Genomic DNA, 19,550 nt, shown 5'->3' with positions numbered 1-19,550 from the left:
TTTGCAACATAATTATTTCATTTTATCCAGTGTTTGGGAATATCTCCCGTTTTCTATAATCCTAAAACAAAACACTTTGCAGATTTATTGTGGTTGATAACGTTCAGTAAGATATTTTTTAAAAAAAACTATCTCTGCTCATCCCCTCCACCCCCCACAACCTCCCCAAATAAACCTCTGGCCAATTATCCCCAAATCTCAACCCATTTCCATTTGAGTGACAATTGCACTCCTAACGTAAGTGTCCCATTGCATTGGTACCGCGCACAGATCGCGAACAATTCAGCCGCCTTTAACACGCATTGGGAGTTCATTCATAAAGACCAGCCATCCTTCTGTGAGCATATTCTCAGCACGGACGGAGGGGGTGCAACTGGGGGGAGAGGGAGAGAGAGAGACAGAGAGAAAAAAAAATTTCGTCCATATAAAACTTTCTTCAAAAAGCACATATGGCAATTTTCTGAACAAGACAGCCCTGGTGTGACTTGCCCTGCGTGGATAAGAGTTTGGAAAGGCTAGTCTCCACCGTCTGAAACCAGCAGCGCACCAAGAGCCGCCCGCCTGCTCCGGACTCTTATTCTGAAGCGACTACAGGGGCTTCATTTCCTGACAGTTATTTACTTAAAGCAGATGATTAGTTTTTTTGGAAGGATGGACTGCAACATTGAATCAATTACAAGTCGCCGTTCTCTGAGCCATTATACAATCTGAGCCCAGCTCCGGAGTGAAACGTACATGCTGCCCAGGTTTGGAATAGAAACTGGTGGATTTACCACTTCACACAAGGTAAGCGGCAAACCAGTCGGGTTATTAAAGGCGGGTTGTGGGGTGTGTGTGTGTGTGTGTGGGTGGGTGGGGAGGGGGTGTTTAAGTAGGGTGGGGGCCCCGTTTTATCTCCTTGTGTAAAACCCGTCAGTAAAGAGCTCTGGCGTCCCAGACGACAATGCAGATTGTACCCAGGTCCGCTTCTGCAGGTTCGCCCCTGGTCTAAAAGGGGCACAGCATCTTAGAGAGCTGGAGAACTGCTGGTACTTTATTCTGTGCGAGTCCGTGTTCATATCGTCGATTGTTCTCACAAGGTTGTTGGCTTTGGCAAGGGATTGTATGCGAAAGGGGTGCTTTTCATTGACTGGAGTGGGTGTTGGAGTTTATTCGAGTGTTTGACAATGTGAGAGCGGGGACCGGTGATAGAGTGAGGGAGCGGAGCGGCTCTCTGCACGGTCTCCGCTCACCAGAGCCGGACCCGCTGCAAGTTCCCTTGGCCAACTGGCCGCAGACTGATGACTCCATTGCGTAAAGCCCATAATGACAAACACATTGGCGCTGGATGTGGGAGCCACCGGCAACTTGCGTCAGGGATTTAAGGAATTTCAAACGAAGTAGAGGCTTTTTTTCCCCTCTCTCTCTCTTTTCCTGGGAATACACCGCTATCCTGGGATCCAGGGTGGCGGAGGGAGAGATTTGGGGACGGTAGTGGAGTTCTGGCGTGCGGATGAATCGCGTAAACTGGAAGAAGTGTGCCAACAATCCGTGAGCGAAGCAATTTCGGGAGGTTTTCACGAAACTTGCGAGAGGGGAAAGTAGCAGCAGGGCAAGCGAGGTAGGAATCAATATGTTATTTCAGCAATATCTCCCAGCCTTCGTTTATTTTAAAACAAATTGTTACATTCTACATCACCTCGCAGTAGTTAGACTCACTCTCGGGAAAATTGATCATTTTAATCATTTCCTCTATTAAACCTTCTTCAGTTCTGGAAGAGACTGAACTGTAAAACTTAGGACTTTTCTCCAAATCTCGCTGGAGCTGTCTTTTCCCACTCGCTCTCTCAGCGTTTGCCCTCTTTACCCCCACCCACCCCCAACTCCGTGTCCTCTATTCTCTCTCTCGTCCCCCCGCACCCCCGCACCCCGGGTCTTACAGCTGTACTCTATTAGCAACTTTCCTGACCTGCTGGTGCTGGATTTTTCTCAAAGCAGACATGCATCTGATCTGCTCTTTGCCCAGCTCGGTGTGCCCCCTGCTATCTGTCGCCCAGGAACTCTCCCTTGCAGTGTCTCTGCCCCCGCTCCCCACCACCCACCCCACTTCCCGCCTGTCGCCGGGGGCTTGCTCCGGAGATTGTGAAGGGGCAGACGGACGGGCGGGTCAGCAACCAGTTGGCCCGAAGCTCTTCATCAGAAGTGCCAAAGGGCAGTGGGAGGACTGTAGCCCCTGCTGGGTGGCACTGAACTGGTTTAGAGGAGCGCAGAGAGAGAGAGCAAGGCTAGGTAGCTGGCACTTTAATTAGTCACAATTCTGACTGAGTTTTGGAAAGTCTGTAACAATGGGCCTTCTGTAAGACTATCTTCTATATAAAAAACACACCCCTGTCGCGGTGAATTCCTTTCTGTTTCCCTCTCTAATCCTTTTATGTAACTAAAGGTGAGAGAGACTTTTGTAATGGTTCCCTGTAATTCTCAGTTCTGCCCGCGGCTCGGTGTTTTTTTCTCATGAGCGGAGCTGTTGCTGAGGTGAGATTTTCGCACGGATTTAGCCCGGGGTGGGGGAGCGGGTGGGTCTCCCAAAGATTTCGAGATGTTCGCCTTGCAGAGGCAACTTTATTCACATTGCCAGCTCCCAGGGAGCCCTGCAGGGGTTTGATGGGGCAGGAGAGAGGATGCGCTTTGCCCAATAACTTCTCCCGGGCTTCCCAGGGATTTGATGGCGAAACCTGGCGCTGGTTTGGAGCTGTCTCCTGCTCCCCGTTTGGCTGCACTCGGGGAGTTACACTTTGAGGGCGCTTTGCGGAATCTGATAAATAACCTCAGGCTTTTGAACGAGCTGCGACGTCCCAAAAGCACATTCTGCGCGAAAAAAAACAACGTTATTCAGGGAAAGTTCCTGCGCTGCAGCCAAGCAGTGGGTATTACTGCAGCCGATCACCCAGGTCCCTGCCTCCTGTAGCTCGGAGGCAACTCAAGTCATCATTTTTTCCCCCTCTTTTATCTTCAAACGTCGCTTGGGATGAGGAACACTGAACGCTGAATGTAAATGCTGGATGTACATCTTGCTGTTGCCTCTCTCAACTTGGCAAGCATTAATAGTGTCTTCACATCGGGATGGCCTCCCGCAGGTGACAAAACTGGGGTGTATGTGCTGTACCTTTTCCACTACTAGACCCTACTTCGGGGACGCGCGTGTGTATTCGTTAAAAAAAAGTACACCGACATATAGCTCTCTCAGCAGCGCCCTTACCTACACCAGTAGGTTTACATGTATGTAAATACAAGCCCACGTGTGCATCTAGCACCCCCTGTAGACCAGAGGAGAAATGCAGATAGGATTGTACGAAAATAAATCATTTACGCTCTTCTTGTTTCCCGCTGACTGCCAATAAATGGTAATAACTAGATTTCAGGAAGTAACATTCCCAGGGGGAGATTTGAATTGACAAGGATTGGTTCCACTCATTGTTGTCTGTGTGATCCCACAATGAGATTGTTAACTCTTGTCTCGTACGGAGCAGCGATACACCCAGGGGCTTCTCATTCTGAAAGTGGACCCTGGCAGAATCTCCGGATACGGTGCCCTCAATGCTCTGGCCAGTTCCAACAAAGCCAAACAAGAACAAAACTGCAATGTTAAGTCATTAACAGAACGATGTTGACAATGGGATGACTGAAATTGCCTCTCTAGTGCTGCAGCACCAATTTGTTGGTCTGGACGTATGCTCAGTGCAGACCTGTATATTCCATTCAGTATATCGAAACACAAATAGTTTAAACCATACTGAAAATTCTAAAAATCTGGCGTGTTTCGTTGGGCTTTGTTTGAGTGAGAATCCTACTTTCAGGATCTTGGTTGTATTGGAGAGCCACGCTTTGGCTCGAAGGAAGAATGCAATAATTTCATGGTAATCCCATAGCGCCAGGGTCTCTGAGAGCGGTTGATGTTTGTAAACAACCCTGCTTATTATATACTTAGTACTTTAGTTAACCTTTATTTAAAGGACAGAGTACTTTAAACTAAAATAGCCACACACACTTCCTCTCCAAGGCTATGTTTTAAAGTGGGGAAATGCTTCCATTTATTCAAACTTTAATTTCAGGACTAACATTATGGAAAAGTTATTGCTCTGCGTAAATAACCTCTAGATTTGGAAAGCCCTTTTCTTGTGAAATCGAATTCCCAAGAAATATTCGTGTTTTTGTTTTGCTCTCTTGTGCAATCGTTTTCCGTTATCCATCATCTAATACGGAGAGTAAGGATGAAAACTTGCGTTTTTCCTGTTTGTTTTATCTGGAAATCTGATGTGCTAAATATTTCAAGAAATTAATAACCAGATTAATTCGAAATCGTTCAAAGAAAATATATTTTATTTATTGAACAGGCTATTGTTAGTATGCTGCCCTTAATGTGATCTTAGTGTGATGATTTTGCTTTGGGGTTTGTTTTTGGATGGGAGTTTGGATAACAATGTAACATGTTGAAGAGTTGCTTCCTTTCACAGAGGCAAAGGTTATTATAAACTGCAAACAGTAGCATTCCACGTTTGGAAAAAAATGCACAAAATTACAGTGTTGAAAGTAAATATATACAGCAAAATATACAGTTAGAGTTGATGTTGTGTATGTGTAGAGGAGTTTTGTGCGTCTACTGCCTTTCTAAATGATAGGGTGGGAGTGAGTTTGGACCTGAATTGTTCAGACAACACCCTGCTGCAGGCCACTGGTCAGTGGAGACACAGTGCCCCCTGCCGACAATCCCGCAGTATAACATCATACAGGACAACTCATCCCTTTATACTCTTAGATACGATTTTTTACTCCACAATTAACTGATGATGGAGCAGCGCTCAGAAAGCTAGTGCTTCGAAATTACCCTGTTGGACTATAACCTGACGTTGTGTGAGTTTTAACTTTGTACACTCTCGTCCAACACCCACATCTCAAAATCAAGTTTATTTGAAACGCTGCTCCTTCATCAGATGGTTGAGGAGTATAAGATTTAAGACACAGAATTTATAACAAGAATTTACAGTATGATGCAGCTGAAATGATATATTGAAAAGGACCTGGATTGTTTAAGTTTCTCATCTTTTAGAATGAGTATGTTTGTTTCGGTTCCTTCAAGTGTAAATCACAGAACTTTTTTTAAAGTTACATTCTCAAGTGAATGTTAACAATAGATGCCATGTCAGCTCAGATAATGCACTGAAGGTGTGAGTTAAAGTCTGTCTGTCTGTGTCCCAATGTTTAGGTTGACTCTATTTCGAAAAAAAAGGGATTTACAGAATCTTACATGGAATCATGCAGTTTTTGAACAAAATGATATGCAATTCTGCAAGTACAAATTCACCCCACAAACTTATATGTGTGGGTGTGTGCATGTGTTTGGGGGTTGGGGGTGAGGGGCAGGTGTGAGTGTTTGTGAGAGTGTGTGTATATGTATGTGTGTGAGTGTAAAGTCTGTGAAAGTGTGTGTTTGTGGGTGTGAGTGTGGGGTGTGTGTATGTGTGAGCGTATGAGAGACACCTTGTGTATGAGAGAGGGTCTGTGTGAGTGTATGGGTCTGTAGGAGTGTGTGTGTGTGTGCATGCACGCACGTGTGTATATAGTGTAGTGGGGCTACCTGTTGTGTGACATGAACCCAAGGTCCCAGTTAAGGCCATCCCCATGGGTACCAAACTTGGCTATCAGCCTCTGCTCAGCCACTTTGCATTATTGCTTGTCCCGAAGTCCGCCATGGAGGATGGTCACCCAAAGGTCTGAAGTCGAATGTCCCAGACCACTGAAGTGTTCCCCAACTGGGAAGGAACACCCCTGCCTGGTGATTATTGTGTGGTGCCCATTCATCCATTGCTATAGCCTGTGGAAACATTGGATAGAAAGGTTGCAGTTACTAGAGCTCATTAAGAATTGTATTTACCCTGTCGTCTTGTTCCAGTAATAGGGGAGGATTGCTAAGTCCATCAGCACAATGGGAGTGTGTTCAGGGCAGATTTGCTGAGAGACAATCGTTGTTGATTGGTTTTTCACTGGGTCCCATTGTATCAATCAGGAGTGCTCAGCATGACAGCAGTTCTCTGACTGGCTCCATGGGCAGGCAGACAGTTTATGTGTGAACAATACAATGGCAGAAAGCCTCCAGTGTCTGAAAGGACAACATCACCTACTACTTTGCAGAAAGCTAACAAAGAAGTTGAAAATAGCTAGCTATTTTTACTCACCTTTTGCATGTAAGCTGCAGCTTGAAACAGAGTGACTGAAAGACTGAACAATTAGCATGTCAACTACCCTGTGTCTGCACTAAGGAACTTGGAAAAGAGAAGACCGGAGGTTAAAAGGACTTAAAAGAAGCAAAATGGCTCCTCAATGAATCCTGAGGACTTGTGCTACTGAACAGTGAACCCTTTTTTTCCCTCACTTGTAACTTTCATTTAATTAAAAAAAACAGAAAACTGCTGGACAAACTCAACAGATCTGGTGGATGAGTTATTTCACACACAAAATGGAAACTCTATTTATTTCTCCATAGATGGTGCTCGACTTGATTTTCTCCACCAGGAATTTTTATTTTTATTTCAGAATTCCAATCCCTTTTGCTTTTCTCAATGTTTTATTTGTCTAGGTATGTCTGATGGTGTGTACAGGAATTTAAGAAGGTGTTATAAACTGATAAATCATATTTTATTTACTTGTGATTAGAATTGGTTTATTGTAATAAATAGTAATTTCTTGTTAAGTACAGAAGCTAAGTGTTTTCTGCTATCCCAAGTTTGCAAAACAGGCAAATTTGGGACTTTGAGGGATTTGAAATCTTTACCTTTGTAATGATCTTGGGAACAGTGGGGTTTGAGTATCAGTGTGCTTTCAGAAATAGATTGTGACTCTATATGTAATTGAGCTAATTTACAATCTGCAACAATTTACAACAATTTGTCTGAAAACACAGATGGTAGAAGTTAAGAAATTATCTAAATTTACCTAGGATTGGAGTGTGGGCAACTGGATGTGGCCACCGTATGAGGAAAGGTTTGGTAGACTGGGCCTGCATTCATTGGAATTTCAAAACATGAGGAAGGGATCTTATTGAGATCCTGAGAGGACCTGACAGGATGGATGCAGAAAGGATGTTTCGCCTTGTGGGACAGACTAGAACTGGAGGGCACCATTTAAAACTAATGGGTTTCATATTTAAAATGGAGATGAGGAAAATAAAACTTCTCCCAGAAGGTTGACCCTGTGGAACTCTCTTCCCCAGAGATTGATGGAAAGAGTGCCATTGAATAATTGTCAGGCAGAGGCAGATGGATTCAGCAAGTCAGAGGTTGTTGGGAGGAGTCAGGAATGTGGAGTTGAGGCTACAATTAGAGCAACTATGATCTATTGAATGGCAGAGCAGACATGAGAGGGTGAATAACCTATTCCTTCTGATATTGCACATGCTTATATGTAGAATAATTCAATGCCACCGAAACTTCTGAAATCACTAGCCCTTTGAAACCCCCCAAACACAGATCTACAATTCTGACATTTAAAAACACCAGAATGGCATATAAGGATAACACAATATTGCCAGTTCAGAGAAGGGTCACTGGACTTGAAATGTTAACTCTGTTTTCTCTCCACAAAAGCTGCCAAACCTGCTGAGTTTCTTCAGCAGTTTCTAATTTTGTTTCAGAGTTTTCCCAAGTTTGGTAGTTGTATGCATTTAACTGCTAGGTGCTGCAATCCAGCTGAGATTTTTGGTCCTGTGTTCTAATGGTGCTCGAAGGTTTAACTGAGAAAGGATGTTGTGTTATGGATGCTGCACACTCAGGGTTCAGGGACCTTATAAGTATTCTCCCTGAGAGTCAATGTATTGCTTGCCAGGTTTATAGTGAGACAGACTTTCCTTTCTTTGCTGATAATCTGTAGAATAATTACAGATTAAATTATGTCAAGCACGATTTATACAGCAAGGTGTAGAATTGTAGTTGGGGTGGGGACTTTGTGGGTGGAGGGGATGGTTATGATTTTGTATTTTTGCTGTAATCGTGAGTTAAAGCAGGTAATCAGGAGAGAGGATGAGACAAAATTCACACCCCATTAGTACAGGCACATTTGCCAGTGTTTCTAAGTGAAATGTAACATATCATAAAAGCTTAAGATTTTATGAGAAATTCCTAACATTTCCTTGCATCTTGTTGTCAAATTCTGTTTGATAATGCTCCCATGAAGCTCTTTGTGGTGTCTAAGCAGGCTAAAATTGAGGTAAATGGGAGTTGCTGTTGATTCGTGTTATGTTATTTGAATAAACTTCAATAAACACAACATAATACTATTATCATGAATTTGAATTTCTACCCTTATGTCTTTCATCTCTTCCAATCATACACACTGTTTTATTATGAAATCAACCAATTACAGGAATTATATATTACCTAACTATAGGGCTGTGGAGTGGTAGAGCCCACCTCCCCAATGGCAAGCTTGATTGTTATCAGACCCTTACTATGTGAGGACATTTCTACATTTAATAAATTAAAATATATATAGATTTTGTATGAATAAATTACTCACAACATACCTAAGGATATGGGCTAGGCCATTTAGGATTGAGGTGAAGAGCAGTTACTCCAGCCAGAAAGTGGTGAGCCTGTGGAATTCTCTGCCACAGAAAGTGACTGAGGCCAAACCATCGAATGTTTTCAAGAATGATTTAGATGTATTTCTTAGGACTAAAGGAGTCAAAAGGTATGTGGAGAAGGTGGGAACAAGGTTGCATGGTTACAGAGCTTAAAAAATTGTGGCAAAGGATAAGAATTGCAAGGCTCTGAGAATTACAGGATGACTCAGTGCTCAGCAAGTTTTGCTGCATTTATTTATTGCCTGTAATACTTCCGGCTGCAGTAATGATCACAGATGTAATCATCACTATACTCCTCTCGATCCAGTAGAGGTGGGCATTTGGGAGTTGTGGGAGTAAGGTTGCGTTGCGGCCATTCTTCTTAACATCAGGGCCTGTCTCTCCTGAAAACTATCTGGCTGTGCCTGGGAAAACATGCCCTCTGCAGGAAAGGAAGTCAAGCCTGGTATCTGCACTTTATAAATGCAATTCATATTGTTTCCTTTTGCTCTGAGCTCCTTGTTTCTCTATCAGCATTTGCAGCACATTATACAGCAATGTGTCATAACTAGTTGAGGAGGTTGTTTGTCTGGTCTAAGTATAACTAAGAGCTATTGCCTAACTAGAACTGTCAGATACATCAGGCTATCAATCAAACACAATTTTAATGTTCTTAGTTTGCTATCATTAATATAGTTTATATATAGAACTGTAAAATGCCAAAGCAGGAGTGCTGATCTGGAAAGTAGTTCCAGATAGTCAATTTTTTTTAATGCTCCTATCCAGTAATGTGATATTTTCTTTTAACAAGGAATGTGAACTCATATTTATAAACTAATGAAGTTTTAACTAAATGACTGCAACAATTAGCCAGTATAACAAAATAACAAATCTTTATAGTCACCTATTTGCTTAAGGACTGCAATGATTGTCAATTCCTGTACTCTCCATATTTATCAAGCACAGTTTCCTCTTCAGTCCTTATATTCCCTTTTCACATTAAGACAATAATTGGGTCACCATTCTTCAAAGCAAGGAATATATTAAACTCATATCGGATATCACTACACAGAGATAAGAACTGTGCAAGTGTCTTTTTCCAGTTGATTACGTTGTAAGCTTTGATAATTGAATTTGTATGAAGAGTAGAAGAAGTGAGAGGAACCATAAAAGCAGGAGTAGGCCACTCAGTGCTTCAAGCCTGCTTCACCATTCAGTCTGATTGTGACTCCATTACAATGTCATATCCCTGCTTTCTCTCCATATCCCTTGATATCTTTAAAATGTAAACAATTATCTATCTCGTTCTTGAATATATTCGGTGGCTTGGCATCCATAGCATTCTGTGATAGAGAGTTCGACAAGTTCACTACCCTTTGAGTGAAGAACTTTTCCCTCATTTCAGTCATAAGATGGTCTACCCTGTATCCTGAGTCTGTGTTCTCTGGTTCTAGAATCCCAATCTCGGGAAAACATCCTCTCTGATTTCAGCCTGCCCAGCCTTGTCAAACGTATGCAATTCTAACAGGGCTGAATAGACTTGTTGCAGGGAGGATCTTTTCCCCTGAGTGGAGTGTCTTGATTATGTGATGACCCAATATGGGAATTTTCTTTTAGAATTCATTGTATGCGCAAGTTGGTACGTTATACAAATCTCTTCCAACTGCGTGGTCATTGTAACATCTCTTCGTCAGTGTATGCCCACATACTCACTTTCTGCATTTACACAACACTTCCTGGGGTTTTCATGTTGCTGATTGCCCATTCAAGGGTGTCCAATGCAGCAAGAATTGGCAGTAAATCCAGAGTAAAATGATTGGGTTTCTTGAAGCTAGATGCCAGAATGACCAGGTCAAAAACTGGCTGGTACGCTTTAATCTTAAATATTCCAGCCAGCTCTGTCAAAGCTACTCGTCACAAAACTCTGCTGTCAAACCAAATAGCAGCATTTGCCAGCTTCCAGGTCTTTTGTATTTGACCTGCATTTTAATAGTGCTGATCAATAAATATGCAGTTAAATGCACCTAATCTGTTGAGCCATTTCACACTGATACAGTTAGTTCTTGCTTAATGTTGTCTTTCAGAAATATGTACCTGTAAAATAAACAATTTTTAAGTGGATTTGATTTTCCCATTAAAATCAATGTAAAATGTAGTTCGGTCCTGTAGGATCTTTCTCGTCAGAAAACAATTAAAATACTATATTCTGTAAATTGAAATAGTTAACAAAATTCCTGCATTTTGTAAAATTATAAAAGGAAATATTCTAATTCTTCTGACTTACCACAGCTCACTGCTACTCCAACTTGTTATCTCTCTCCCACTGCCTGAATGCTTGGCTCACCATCCTCCCACTGTCTGACCCTCCTCCTCACCATCCCTCCCACTTTCTGACCCTCCTCTTCACCATTTCTCCTACGTCTGACCCTCCTCCTCACCATCCCTCCCACTCTGACCCTCCTCCTCACTATCCCCCCCCACTCTGACCCTCCTCCTCACCATCTCTCCCACTCTGACCATCCTCCTCACCATCTCTCCCACTCTGACCCTCCTCCTCACCATCTCTCCTACTCAGATCCTTCTCCTCACCATCTCCCCCACACAGACTCTCCTCCTCACCATCCCTCCTCCTCTGACTCTCCTCTTCACCATCTCTCCTACCCCAACCCTTCTCCTCACCATCTCCCCCACTCTGACCCTTCTCCTCACCATCTCCCCCACTCTGACCCTCCTCCTCACCATCCCCCCTACTCAGACCCTCCTCCTCACCATCTTTCCCACTCTCTGACCCTCCTCCTCACCATCTCTCCCCCACTCTGACCCTCCTCCTCACCATCTCCCCCACTCTGAACCTCCTCATCACTATCTCCCTCACTCTGACCCTCCTCCTCACCATCCCTCCCACTCTGACCCTCTTCCTCACCATCCCTCTCACTCGCTGACTCTCCTCCTCACCATCTTCCCCATTCTAACCCTCCTCCTCACCATCTCTCCTACTCTGACCTTCCTCTTCACCACCTTTCCCACTCTCTGACCCTCTATTTACCATCTCTCCTGCACTCTCTGACCCTCTAGCTTGCTGTCTCTTTGGTTCTTGGGAGAATTGCTGAGAGGATATGATGAGGTAATGGAAGAGTCACAATGATATGAAAGGTTAAGGAGGAGGAGACACCACCCTAAATAGTGCAGATTTGACTGTGTGACCAGCACCAAACAATATTGCTGTGAAAATCCAGCTAAATGTAAATTAACACCCTATTAACTGGGACATTGAAGTAGAACTTCTTAAAGAAGGACTGTTTTACATTTGGACATACTGTGCTGAATTTCCAGTTTAAATTTAGAATCAGAATCTGACCTGGACTGAAATAGCAAATTAGTCCCTGGAGATGGAAGCCTCCACTTTCTAGTTCCTATCTTTAGCCCTTTAGGTAGAGGCATCTCATGTGCATGCCTAAGAATGGTTTAAAACCCAGTGAGAGTTTCTTCCTCTATCACACTTTCAGCCACTGATTTTAAGACCCTGACTGCCTTCTGGGTGACAATTCTTTTGAACTACCCTTGAATAGTTTCACTTATTAGTTTACCTAGCTATAGTGATTGCTGTCAAGGGAAATAGACCCTTCACAATTTTGCATATACAAATTAAATCTTACCTCAGTTTCCTCTGTTCTAAAGAAAACAATCCATCCATCCAAACTTCTCCCATCGCTAACATTCTCCATTCTTGGCAATATTTTTGTAAATCTTTACTGTGTCCTCTCAAGCAGGATTGTATCCTTTCTGCAGTTCAGGGACCAGAACAGGATATAATAATCTAGTTGTGGCCCCACTAGTGTTTTAGATGATTCTAGCATAACTTGCCAGCACTTCTACTCATCACTTTGATTTTTAAGGGAAAGCATCCCACATGCTACCTTACCATCATATCCATCTTCAGGGAAGCTGCAAATGTGTAGTCCAATGGCTGTCTGTTCCTACATATTTCTCAGCATCCTACTCTATATGATGTATTCCCTTGACTTGTTTGACTTTCTCAAACAAACTCACAATTCTCTGGATTAATCATCTTTCTATCCATCTGATCAGATCTTTGATGTCTTCCAGTCATTTTTCGCTTTCATACTCACCAATAATCTCATAGCAAACGTTTATATCATCTTGTAAACATTTCAGTCATGCTGCTGTATTTAAGCCTAAATTACTGATAAAGCAATAAAATGAAAGGCAAAGACCCAGTCTTGAGATTGGCTGAAACCCACTGGTATCAGCCTTCGATTTGCAAAAACACAGTCACTCCCCATGCCCACTCCTCCCTCCAGCTGAACCAATTTTACATGCTACTTGCTATTTGTCCTTGGATTCCGGGAATCAAAAGGCTTGCTAGTCAACAATGACCTTCCCTCAACAAATCTGTGTTGACTGTCTTAATTAATTTGTGCCATTTTAACTGACAGTTTGTACTGCCCTTCAGTGTTCTGAGACCTTGCTTTCACAACTCTCGCAGGTCATGCATTTGAACAACCATCTACAGTATGTAGAAACAAAATTCACTTGTCCACTTCTAGCTCATTTGGCAATTATTTAAAATCTACAACCTCCAGATCCTGACTCAGTTGAAGTGTGGTACGCAGAAATCTGCACCACGTTATTAAAAAATTGTAAAGATTTAGCATTGTTTCCTTGTTTTTGCATTCAATGGTCTTAGTTAAAAACAAGTAACGCATATATTTTCTTTATTCCTGTATCAATTTTTCTGCCACTTTCGAATATTTGTGTACGTGTGCCTCAGAAGCCTCTGTTTTCTCACATCCTTTAAAATTGCACAATTCAGATTGCCCCATCTCTCCGTGTTGTTCCTCCTAAAGTGTAAGAACCTCAACTTTATCCTCAGTCGCTTGCATCTGTCATATACCATCTCATCAACTGATATTCTGTTGAAGTCAACTGATACCTTCCTCACTATTTACTGTATTATAATGCCTGATATGGTCAGGAGTCTTTGAAATTGCACTCTTTATCCCAAACTGTAGTCAACTAAGTTATTTGGACTGATAGGGGTTAGGTCCTATTTCCCCATCCAAACAGACTCATCAACAACAGGTGAATTGGAATGGTATTGCAAGTTTAGGTTCTCATTGTGCTCATTAGATGAGAGATTTAGACTATTCAGCAGCTAATTCTCAACCAATTATTTACATTTGCCTTAATCTTGTTGCTTCAAAACAATGCCTTTATGATTACCAAACCAAAGGTTTAATCTGAATTCCCTATTTAGTTCTCTATGTTTTCATGACACTAGGAGCCAATGATCATTAGAGGAATTAAGAAAAATCCTTGACCGAATATCAATATGTAATGAGGGTTTTTAATTCTTCATGATTACCCAAGAGTCTGGAAATTCTGAGATCAACACTAATAAGACCAATAGCCCCCAACAGACTTGATTATAACTAACAGAATCAGAACAAAAATGTGCATTAAAGCTGCATCTCTGAATGGGACCCTGACAAAGCTATTCACTGTATGTTTCCAAACTCCATGGATTTTCTTTTTACATCTACAATAGTCTTGCAATTCTCTGCCCACATAGTTTCATTTCCCTCTAGAGTGCTGGAAATCTGTGGAGACCAGAGCTCATACTCAGCTTACAGGATGTGCATTTCTGCACATAGCAATTCTCAGATGGATAGATGTGCACCAATGGAAAAACTGACCATGCCCTCTATATCCCTGCAGTGGGCTTTCAACCAGCTGGTTCCAGCCAACATTGACATCACAGTCTGCAAATGGTTGGAGACTTGTGGTTGCAGGAAGAAGTAAAAAACTCAAAGAAAAGAAGGCCATTCTGTGAAAGCAACTTTGTATTGTCATGTGTTTGAATGTGCTGCACTTTGTTATTGGAAATGCCAAACAAATAGCACAGAATTGAGCTGTTGATGTTCTGCCCAGGACATGGATACAGAGACACACATACAGGAATAGAGAGACTGATGAGGTACATTGAGAAAATGTGTAAACTACCTGGTAGAGTAAAATGTAATTAGATGAGGCGGGTGATGCCCTGTGGAATGTTAAAGAATAACAGACCAAGTCTGAAATATTGCACTGGCGTCCAGTAAGAATGTGGGTGTTCTTGGCAATAAAGGCAGGGATTGTGGGTGTGAGAAAAAGAATGCTACGCTTTGTGAAATGATCAGTGAGCAAATCTGAATTTATTTAATTTTCAAACTGTGGTTTTGAAAGGTATACATCCTATGCCAGCTGTAATGTTCAAAATCCTCACAGCGCATCTCCCATGTGCTTGGAATAAACAGATTTCCATCCGATTTTTTTGGCTGTGCTGCTAACAGCATCAAAACCAGGCTGTTGCATTCCAGTCCCAAAAAAGGAGAGGTCCAATTGAGACATGACCAAATAATGCCTGATGATGGCAAGGCAGTAATCAAAGAAAGTACTTCAAAGGACAAGTAGTTCCTGTAAACACTGGGTGGTACTTCAAGTTTAAATTTCCATAAATTCACAAGTCGTTCGGGTCTAGATGCTATAGTAGTAAATTCAGAATGCTTGAGAAGGATTAGTCCATGAATTGCTGAAATGGTACATCTTATGACATATTCTATGAATTGGATTTTTATTTTAGCCTTCAGATTGTATTGGTTTCCCAGTGTTAAGACTTAGATTATGCATGTTGATAATGGCGCAAAAAGCCAATGGGACCTCTGAGGCCTCATAAATATTGGGTTCAATGTTTTATCTCCTTATCCAATGAACAAATAGATAGAGAGAGACAGAACAAATAAAAGAGCAGGAAATGAGGTAAATGCAAGTCACCTCAGATACAGAAAGAGAAATAATAATAAGAAAATAAATTGTTAAATTAGAGAGAGTGAAAAGAGAAAGGAGAAACAATAAATAAACTACAATTCAGAAAAACTTCAGAAATAATTTGCTTGCTGTGGGAGTGAGACTCCAGAGTTTTTAGACCTGGAAGCTTGTTGGCGTGTTGGCCTCATGAATCACATCCTTATGCCATCCTTATGGCAGTCCAAAATGTCTGTGGTGAGAGTTATTCCTACAAACAAAATTTATCCATAAATCTCATGACAAGATTCATTTTTGGTTTTGTTCAGGTTCACTGTGCAATGGGGCGAATGGTTTTTTTTTGGCAATTGTGTGGAAAAATAGAATTTCTGGTATATCTCTTCTTTACCACCAGCTACCATTTCTCTATCCTCACTAGTAATGGCAGACACATGAACTAATTAAGACCAAGGTTGCGGATGCTAGAAATCTGAAACGAAAATAGAAAGCGCCAGAGAAACTCAGCGAGTCTGGCGATGAAGGGTCTTTGGACATGAAATGTTTACTTGGCTTTCTGTCCACAGATGCTGCCAGATCTGCTGAGTTTCTCCAGCAAATTCTGTTTTTGTACTAATGAACTAATTGCTATTTTCCCAGAAATTCAAAGCCCATTAAATTTAGAGATTAGCATAATAACTGTGGAAATGTCAAGCTGTTTCTTTATATATAGCAAATGGAAGAAAAACTGAATCCAGTGAGGCTAAAGTAAATTGTGACTTCCATAAGCAGTACAATCTCTTGATAAGCTGATCTCAGTTGAAGCAGTTCGATCAGATCTGGCTAGGTTCAGTTTAGTTTGGTTCAATGTTTGGATTTCTTGTAAAATAGCGATTTTCTCAAGGAAGTCCAAACTCAAGTTAGCTGAACTGATAAAGAGCCATGGTTCCTAGTTGGGTGACTGGCTCTGGTACATCCATGACTGAGGTGGCAAAGGGTTAGCTTAGGTCAAGTGATTGAGGGTAGGGCTTCATTTGTTAACAGGGTGGCTTAGTGACAGATAACTGAACCATCGCATATGGGCTTCTGTAACAAAGGATCTGCTGAACAAAAAAACAAATTTACAGTAGAGCATTTTATAAAGAGTGATAAAGTAAAATGACTAAATAATAGATACCCTTTCAATTAAGGTATTTACTGAATATGCCGATTTAAAAATCAAAATACTAATTAAACTAAATAAAAATTAATCTACTGCTCAAAATATACTCCTGCATACTCAATTCTACTTATCAATCATTTTCTGAAAGTCAGAAGAGAAGCCAGCCTAATAGCTGTATCACAAATAGTAGTGACCTGGTATCGAGTGAGTTATACAAGCTCTCACTGTTTGAGTGTAGCAGGAAAATACATACCTTGCAAATAAAAATAAACTATAGAGAACCTTTCCAATGTTTCTGGAATCATGTGCAGTCTGTCTCTCTTTTCTTTCCCTTCAGTAATTTTCCACAAAGATGGACATATTCTGGAAGATATTCCTGATACTGGATTGCCTCTTCATGGAAGTCTTCAAAGGTAACCATCTCAGTATGTGTTCTAAGTGAAAATTATTTTGAAAAATGCAACTTTGGCTGTGTAGTACAATTGAAAATATTAAACCGACTTTAAATCTTAATCTGAAACAGAAAAATGTTTTCCTTCGTCTGTTTGTTGTGGTCTCAGCCGAGTCAGGAATTGAAATCTCTGAGGGTGAGCTTGTCTTCCTTTGAAGGAAAGGAGATGGTCTGGTGCAGATTTGTATTGCATTTTGTCTCCTTGTCGTTCCTTGTTTGGTGTGTGGTTTTGAGGATTTTATAATCAGATTTAAGGATTTTAAGGACAACAATGTCAAACAAATGCTGTGCCTGTTCTTCTTATTTTCCAAACTTCTCTTTTCCTGCCTCACGCAGGAGACTGCCATTAAATTGTCTTGGTTTTTCTGTCAGATGTTCCACCTAAATTTATTTGTCTTGTACTTATCAATGGCTACAATGGCCATTGTATTGCTTGTATTGAATTTTGTTGGTCAGCTGGGGCAAGTTGCCTATGTGTGGCAGCCAATGGAAAGGAACCATGAGGAACTAAAGAAGGGATAGTGTGGAGCACTGAAGATAATAAAAGTATCTTTGTACATAGAGTGGTTGAATTTTTCTGATGTTTCCAGATATTGATTGTTACTCATCTCTTAATAGAACAATTCATGCGATAATGACAACAAATAATTCAATTTTTGGAATGCATGCAATGATTAGATTAGATTCCCCACAGTATGGAAACAGGCCATTTGTCCCAACAAACCAACACCAACCCTCTGAAGAGTAATCCCCAGACCCATTCCCCTACCCCACCCTACATGTATCTAACACGATGGGCAAATAAGCATGGCCAATTCATCTGCACATCTTTGGACTGTGGGAGGAAACCGGAGCACCTGGAGGAAATCCACACAGACACGGGGAGAATGTGCAAACTCCACACAGACAGTCGCCCGAGGCAGGAATCAAACTGTGAGTTAGTAGTGCTAACCACTGAGCCACTGTGCCGCCCAAATCATTTAGGAGCTTTAACAGCCAAGACTAGATGTAAAGAAACAGATACAATGCTTCATTTGACTTTCTGACCATTTGGAGGAAATGTGTTGAAAAAATGTACTGATCCATGTTTCTGGTCAGCAAGATGTCACCCTTGATGTATTCATTTGGAAACTGGTCCGTCATGTGTTTTCATTGCCTGCATTATTTCCAACAATGTATTTTTAATGCACTTAAAAATATTTGAAGACAACATACTCAAGCCTGATTTTCTTTACTCAGATTTTAATTAAGAGTGTGATCTGGTGACTTAGAAGTATTGACATTCTTATACACTGTGTTATAAGACATGGGGTATAGAAGCAAAGTTGAGCCAACCTAGTCTGCTTCATATGTTTCTCAACCTCATTATCTTATTTTCTCCCCGTAACCCTTACTAATCAAGGGCCTATATATCTCAGTCTTGAATATACTCAATGACTTAGCCTTCACAGCCTACTGTGGCAATGAGTTCCACAGATTCTGGCTGAAGAAATTCCTCCTCATCTCCATGCTGAAGGGTTATACCTTCATTTTGAGGGTGTGCCCTCAGGTCCCTGTCTCTACTATTAGTGGAAACACCTTTCTCTACGTCCACTCGGTCCAGGTGTCTCGGTATTCTGCAAGTTTCAATCAGATACCCCCTTATCTAGACTCCATCACAGATTCAGTATAGAAGGTTTTCACTATAAGGACTAATGATTCTCCAATTTCTGCCAGCTCATCAAGGCAGACCCTAAGCAGATGTAAGCTACTTGCCACAGTTGGGGGAAACCTTTTGGTAATGGTACCCTGAACCATCTAGCTGGGTATTACAGTGATTGATTGGTAGAGGTCTGGTGCCAGAGTAGTTGTCTGTCCTCTCGTGGTGAATGGTACTGTGCTGAAGGAGGGAAACAACCATGTATTTGGGAGCACTGTAAATGATTATGAGCAATCCGATTTTTGAACTGCACTTCATTATGTTTGTGGTGACATTGAAGCAATTGGCTCTGACAGAAGATAATTGAGCACAGCAGACTATTCGTTTAGTTCTATGAATGATGATCATACTTCTTTTGCTTACTTTCAGGGCCCCAGCTGGCTGAAAGCCAGACAATACCAGATGTTTACCCCAGCACAGTTGAAATAAGAGTTGCTCTCCATACGTCATTCAGCTTGAAGTGCTCCGGGGAGAATGAAGTGGATTGGGAGTTGCCAGTTTACGAATCTTTTGAGGAGAATGTCAGTACAAAAGATGAAAACAACAACAGTGGAAACTTTGTGAAATCACTAGAGGTCCATAATGCAACAGGAATTTATACTGGCAGGTATACCTGCTATTACCCAGCACTCCAGCTTGATGACGAGTTTGAGGGACGAGATATCTACGTTTTTGTTCCAGGTCTGTGCAAATTGAAGGGAACAATTCAAGCTTGTACACAGGAAAACTTTAGGTTTCATTGTCAATGGTTTTATTAGCTGTCTTTTCTTCACATCCCTTTCAAACTATTTTTCACCCTGTTTCTTCTGAATGTCCAGTTCTGCTGGGGGAAACTACTGGGGGGTAC

At 41.6% G+C, this 19,550-nt stretch overlaps 1 protein-coding gene across 2 annotated transcripts in view; it reads left to right on the top strand.

The window, feature by feature from the left end:
* Window positions 1–358: 358 nt before the first annotated feature.
* Window positions 359–19,550, top strand: part of pdgfra (platelet-derived growth factor receptor, alpha polypeptide) — a 47,937-nt gene continuing 28,745 nt past the window's right edge. Inside the window, exons 1-3 of one of the 2 annotated variants that reach the window (XM_060824163.1) lie at window positions 359–786; window positions 16,891–16,966; window positions 19,073–19,384. In XM_060824163.1, the coding sequence (XP_060680146.1) occupies window positions 16,906–16,966; window positions 19,073–19,384 (373 nt within the window). In that variant the 5' untranslated portion in view covers window positions 359–786; window positions 16,891–16,905. Of the gene's footprint in view, window positions 787–974; window positions 1,601–16,890; window positions 16,967–19,072; window positions 19,385–19,550 lie in introns of those variants that run through there. The other variant, XM_060824170.1, reaches the window with a different exon arrangement.

The sequence above is a fragment of the Hemiscyllium ocellatum genome, chromosome 1 (genome assembly GCF_020745735.1).
Source record: "Hemiscyllium ocellatum isolate sHemOce1 chromosome 1, sHemOce1.pat.X.cur, whole genome shotgun sequence".
Classification (NCBI taxonomy): Eukaryota; Metazoa; Chordata; class Chondrichthyes; order Orectolobiformes; family Hemiscylliidae; genus Hemiscyllium; species Hemiscyllium ocellatum.
This window is presented reverse-complemented; position numbering and strand designations above follow the sequence as displayed.